Source organism: Sitodiplosis mosellana, unplaced genomic scaffold, assembly GCF_009176505.1.
Source record: "Sitodiplosis mosellana isolate CC-2019 unplaced genomic scaffold, AAFC_SMos_1.0 Smas_scaffold_5176, whole genome shotgun sequence".
Taxonomy (NCBI): Eukaryota; Metazoa; Arthropoda; class Insecta; order Diptera; family Cecidomyiidae; genus Sitodiplosis; species Sitodiplosis mosellana.
Window position 1 is genome coordinate 1 of NW_022600418.1, and position 6,905 is coordinate 6,905.

The 6,905-nt window shown below is 36.2% G+C and overlaps 1 protein-coding gene across 2 annotated transcripts; it reads right to left on the minus strand.

Moving 5' to 3' along the window:
- Positions 1–1,320: 1,320 nt before the first annotated feature.
- LOC129572534 (uncharacterized) lies at positions 1,321–2,813 on the minus strand. 2 transcript variants are annotated; one of them, XM_055452503.1, is made up of 3 exons: positions 2,754–2,809; positions 2,135–2,446; positions 1,321–2,061 (listed from the first exon to the last, which is right to left on the minus strand). In XM_055452503.1, the coding sequence occupies exons 2-3, from the start codon at positions 2,153–2,155 to the stop codon at positions 1,420–1,422; spliced, it is 663 nt and encodes a 220-aa protein (XP_055308478.1). In that variant the 5' UTR covers positions 2,156–2,446; positions 2,754–2,809; the 3' UTR covers positions 1,321–1,419. The 2 variants fall into 2 exon arrangements, 1 of the variants encoding a protein (XP_055308478.1); XR_008688461.1 differs by lacking the exon at positions 2,135–2,446 and having other exon boundaries at positions 2,754–2,813.
- Positions 2,814–6,905: the final 4,092 nt, after the last annotated feature.

Sequence of the window (6,905 nt, forward strand, 5' to 3'; positions counted from 1 at the left end):
AATTACATGACTGAATACGCTCGCATAAAACAAATGGCGAAAATAAATGGCTTCAAAGGAGATTTGGTCGACGTGTTGATAAAAAAACATTTAGACAAAATAAACAAATTTAATTTATCGACATTGTTTTCGCAAAACACGCCAGAAGTGGAAAAAGTTAGAGTTGCTTTGCCATATATCCCACAAATTATGAACAAGATAAAAAATAAGTTTCGTGAATATAATTTAACCATTGTGTATACGAATCAAACCAAAATAATGAATTTGTTGGGTTCAACCAAAGACACAATTGATTCTTTACACAAATCTGGCATTTATGCTATTCAGTGCCCCGTTTGTATGTGTGAATACATTGGTCAAACGAAACGTAACATTTCAGTTCGTTTCCGTGAACATTGTTTGTGCATAAAAAACAAACAGGGCTACCGCTCTGTTTTAGCATTACATGCATTGAACAGCGGTCATTTGAACATCGACATAAGCAACTTACGGCTGGTGAAAGAGATAGGCGACGCGCGCAAATTAAACGCATACGAAAGTTACTTTATTCAGAGGAGCAACAACGCATTGAATCTGGATAACGGGAACATCGAGTCAAATTTGCTGTCTCGGTTGCTATGATGCTACACCGACCGATGTTTTTACGTGACAACCGACGACTTTTCTGTTTAGTCGTGATGCTGATGATGGTATGATAATACCGAAATGCATTCAAGGTACTCTTTTCAAATTCTTTTGTTTTAAATGAATTGAAAATATTGAATTAGTGAAAACAATAAGGTGTGATTCAATTGTTTGTTGAATATCACAAGTCACTGTTTGCTCTATTCAGAACAACAAAATCGAATAATTTCACGCTTCTGCGCAGATGCTAAGCTTTATTTTTCAAAATAACATATCGTGTGTTCAGGCATAGTACATGACCTTGTCAAATAATGATGATTCTCTCCTAAATTTGCAATTTTCATCACCAAAAATTACTCAGAACAATCGCAAATCATTTCAAAGTATAACAATGGTTGAAAAATGTCGCGAAAAATGATCGGATTTATTCGAAATTACACTTAATTTTGGGTACACGCACACGATTTTGAAAAAAAAAATCCGATTCGTTTTGTGGCTTCCAACAGTATTTCGAAACAATTTAACGAATTACAAGCAAAATTTATATGTCTGATTCATTGAATAGAGATAATGACATAGCTAACTTTTGATGTATATGATAACCAGGGCAACCAAAAATATTTATGAAAAAGTCCAAAATATTTATGTAAATATTTACGAAAAATCGTCGAAATATTTATGGAAAAGTCTAAAATATTTACGAAAATATTTAAAATATTTTTATTAAAAACCGTTAAATTTCCTTATAAATAGCAACTTTTAGGCGTTTTTTAAAGAAAGTACGTTAGCCAAAGACTAATCAAAGCTATTGCAATAAATAACGACATGCATTTTTAAATTTTCGAATGAAAACGAACGACGTTGATCTCCCAGAACTTGTTTGTATTTTGAAAATGTTCTCTCTACATCACATGAGGTAATTGGTGCATACAAAAAACAACTAAGCTCTTCCGGTGACAGCATATCAATGAAGTTATCTTGACGTGTTGATTTTCCCTTGCTCAAAATTGTAGAGATTTCTTTCATTTGTAGAAATCCGTTGTTGCGTGCAATAACTCTATCAAACTTGTTCAAAAATTCAGTCCTACCACGCATTGACTGAAGGCTAGTGCGAATTGATTCAACAATTTCGAGTGAAGTTGCAAGTGGCATTCCTTTTCCTTGTAGTTTCGTCACACCAGTAACAAGACATTCGAAATTCGCTTTTATAAAAGCCAGGTCTTTCTTCAACGTTGACACGCGAATTACTAACTTGGCTTTTTTGATAGATTTTGCATCTTCTGAATCAAGATCATTTAAGAAGGTTTTGATTTTCTCAAAATGATCGGCAAAGTACACTGCTGCTTCAGTCCACGTGCCCCATCTCGTTACGATCGGCTGTGGCGGAATTGCGGTTCCAGGGAACATCGCTTGAAATTTGTGCTTGCGTGCTGGAGCCTACATGACAGAGAGAATGAGAGAGAAATGAATGTGCTGAATAAAGCCTCTCTCATTGATATTTCGAGCTCACCTTCGTGAATATTTTTTTCATATTTGAAATTAATTTATTCACATCGCTGAAACTATCGCGATTTCAAAACAAATTTTCTTTCGGCATTTTTAAACTGTTTCAAATGCAGCGTGTGAACATTTCAGATTCGATGTCCAAACTGAAGTGTCACGTTACATTCCCAAGAAACCGTTTGCACTAAAACAATAGACCGTGCTGTTTGTTTACATTAGGATTATTTCTTTTCTCACTTTCTTTCGTGCTCTATATAAGCATTGTGCGAACTGGCACGAGCGCTGTTGTCGCACCATACAACTCGTACACATAGTGAATCTGTGTGTTGTAGTGGACAGCAAAGGATACTAGATTTAAAAATCGATTGCTAAACCGAAATATTATACACAAAAAGCATTGATGAACGACGCAAGTGTGCAATACATTGATTTCAAAGGCAGAAATAGTGAAATTATTGACACGAAAAGTCTGAAATATGGTGAAATATTTATGAAACCTCTCAAAAGTCGCCAAATATTTATAAATATTTTTTTTCGGTAAATTGGCCGAAATATGTAAAAAAATATTTTATATTTTCGTAAATATTTTTGGTTGCCCTGATGATAACAATGATTCTTTCACTTACGGTTTTAGAACATTCAGTGATATCAGCTCGACGACTGGGAGTAAACTGAAGCTACACTCATCAAATGTTAACGCGGCTATGAAATCCATACTGACGATATTTTTCGACCTGCCTCTAGTGGTCATGCACACAACACACGTTGAGCGGTCAATATATACACACACCACAGACACGCTAGCATTGGATTTATACGGTTTGCGCGAAAGGCTACTTGATTTTCGGCCATGCATACGCTTATGTGATTGAAATCTTCAACTATCACCACAAGCGTCGTGTCAGTAGAGATCGTCTTATGTTTACATTGGAAATACGTATTGTAGTTTCATCGCCGTGAATGTTAACCGTTTTGAAGCCATTCCGACTATTTATGTATTTTAAATCTCAACGGCGTCATCATGATGTCTAGGCTGAACAGTTTTGATAATGGTAAACACTTGGGTACGGACACTTGATTAATGAGAAATACACACATAAGTGTCTCGAAACCTTTGTTATCATCATCATTGAAAAAATGCTGTGTAACGAACGTAAAATAAATAACAATTAATCGATTTATGACGCATTATATCATGGCGTATTTTAGTGATTTTTCAGAACTGCCCGAAATCTAAAATGCTAAAAAATCGCTGAAAAAACTAGGCTGAAAATAATGTTTATTTAATTGATAGAAAATGAAACACATCGGTTATTTGATGAGTGCAAAATGTTGTGAATATTTATTGAATGTATTTTGCTGATTCAACAATTCATCTTTTTGATCCAAATGTAAATGAAATTTGTAGCAATTTAGAAATTGATATTATTACGCTTCGATTCCAATAAATAATCTTCGTCGCAATCGTCTTCTTGTTCTTCGGCAGCGGCAAAAATTCCTTTATACCATCGCTGTTTGGTGACCGTATCTTTTCACTAATGTGCATTTCAATCAACGATTGGAGCACAATTGGCAATTTGTGGCACTTCAAGTGGTACAATTGCCACATCATCAAACGTTTTGGCCTCAACAATTCTGCCCTATCATTTTCATCTATCGAACCTGGCAACAAATATCACATCGCATGATTTACTTCAGTATATATTAGACAAAACTGGACTGAACACTGATAAAATCAGAGTGATACGTCTCACAAAGAAAAATCAAGACTTGTCACTATTGAATTTCATCAATTTCAAGATTGAAACTACGAGTGAAATGGGAGATTTGATTTGTACACCTGAATTTTTCCCCAAACATTCAAAAATCGTACCATTCGCTCGTAAGACCGGTCGATTTTCACAAGGATCACAATCACATGGATCATCGCCTGTTTCTTTGGCTTCGTTATCATCTTTGTCCTCGACTAATTCAGAGCAAAATTTTCAGTTCAACAGGACAATATCGCAATCAACGTAAATAAAAATACGTGTACCGAAAAAAGAATCAAAATTTGCTCAAATATACATCAATCGCTTCTGTACAACAACATGCAAAGTATTAATAACAAAACTGATCAAATTCTGCAATCGACAAGCACTGCCTTTTATAATTATTTGGCTTTTACGGAAACGTGGCTCAATCCAGAGCAAAGCTCTACCGAGTTTATGAGCTCTGAATACAAATGTTTTCGTAAAGACAGGCGACAATCAAATATCAACTGTGTTATGGGCGGTGGTGTACTGATCGCGATAAAGAAAGACATCGATGGAGAGGAATTCGTCATAGATGAAACGAAAAATCTTGAAGCCATTTGTGTGCGAGTATCATTGTCGAGCAATAACCTGTATTTACATTGTCTTTATATCCAACCCACGGCTCCGATTGAAATATATATTGATCATCTTATAGCCATAGATAAAATCGAAGACTCATTGTCACAGGGTGACATATCTGTGTATTGTGGAGACTGGAACTTGCCAAATACACAATGGATTGATGATGAAGATGATGGACTTGGACTTATGCCAATGATTGGAGACTCAGGGTCTATTAAAGCCACTATTACCAGACGCGTAACAGACCACTTACTGAACCGTGGCTTATCTCAACTGTGCAATCTGAACAATAAATATGGAAACGTTCTTGATTTGATCTACACAAATATGCCAGAATTGACTTTATGTGAAAAAGCTGACATGTTAATCATCCCAGAAGATATAGCAGACGTTGCTCATGTACAAATTGCCCTAACCATCGAATGTGAACCAGTATTTTGTAGCACCGATGTTTCAACACCGTCAATCAAATGCTTTAAAAAAGCGAATTTTGAGTCAATGAATGAATTCTTCGAGTCGATTGACTTCAACTATTTACACAATATACACGATGTGAATGAAATGGTAGACAGCTTCTACAATCTGCTCTATGATGCCATTGATAAGTTTGTCCCGAATGCTTCGATTCGCTCTAACAATAAACCAATATGGTATGATAACAAACTGACAAACTTAGAAAATGTGATGAAACGCCAATATCGAAAACTGTCCAATAAAAGAAAATCAAATTGTGACGCGGACGATAGTGATTTCAAAAATGCACAAACTGAATTTAATGACTATCAAAAAATCAGATATCATCAATACATAAAAGACATCTCTGAGTCTTCGAAGAGAGATCCGAAGCGCTTCTGGAAATACATTAATGGCAAGAGAGCAATGAACTCAATTCCAAACAAATTATCGTATGAAGGAACAACTCTTACTGAGGATATTGACAAGGCGAGAATGTTTGCTAAATATTTTTCCTCGGTTTACATTAATCATGACAATGACTCTGACTTTGAGCATTTTATTCAACAAAGAAATGACAGGGGATTTTCTAAAGTCATATGTTCAGAGGGTTCCGTATTAAATGTTCTACAAACCATGGATCTGAACAAAGGAGCCAGTCCTGATGGAATCTCTCCACATATATTACGCAACTGTGCTGAAGTCTTAGCGGAACCACTGAAAATCATATTTCAAAAATCGATGGAAGCTGGGGTCTTCCCGGACCGCTGGAAAACTTCACTAGTTACACCGATTTACAAAGCTGGTAGTAAATCAGACGTGAACAACTATAGAGGTGTTTCGGTTATACCAACGCTGAGTAAAGTACACGAAAAAGTTGTCTACAATCAGCTTAAGATGGTGATTCATCCCTTACTCTCAAACAGTCAGCACGGCTTCATGTCTAATCGCAACATTGAAACGAATTTGATGTCATTCACAATTAAAGCGAACGAAACTTTTGAGCGCAAAGCACAATTGGACGTTTTTTACGCTGATATAAAAAAGGCCTTCGATACCGTTAACCAAGCACTCCTGCTCAGGAAACTTGCCCGTTTTCCATTGAGTAACCAGATTCTCACATGGATTGAATCTTACTTCACTGGCCGTAAGCAATTTGTACGTGTTCAGTCGGGAATATCAGAGGCGTTTGAAGTGCCATCGTCTGTTGGACAAGGAACGGTGTTTGGTTCACTGTTCTTTTTTGTGTTTTTTAACGACTCAGATTCAAGAGACGATCCAACGGTCTCATTCAACTTTGCGGATGATAAAAAGAAAGCTCACATTATAGTTAAACCGGATGACTCAATCGTATTGCAGAACAGCATTGATAAATTTTTAATCTGGTGCAGGAACAATGGTCTCGAGTTGAATATTTCTAAATGTTGTGTAATGACATTTTCACATCGACGAAATCCCATCATGAGTGATTATTTCATCAATGGACAGAAGATCAAGCGAGTTACCCAAATCCGTGATCTTGGAGTGTATATGGATCCTAAGCTTAGCTTTACGATTCATCATGAATTTGTCAAAAAAAATCAACTATAATGCTCCAACTTGTTAAAAGATTATGCAAAAACAAATTTGACTTGGGCAACGCTAAACTGCTTTATTTTGCCCTTGTTCGTTCTAATCTGGAGTTCGCATCTACAATCTGGTCTCCGAGAAATATAACACACACGAACTTCATAGAGAGTGTGCAGCGTCAGGCTGTAATCTATCTCCATGAAGATTACAAAACCAGAGCAGAAAACAATTATGTGCTTCCATCGTTTTTGATTAGGTGTGCGGAGTTGGAATTGGTGTCTCTACAAAGAAGAAGGATTAACATGGCAATCCTGTTTATTCACAAATTAATCACCGGGAGATATAGTTCCAGCTGCATACGGAGTCAAATGTCATTGA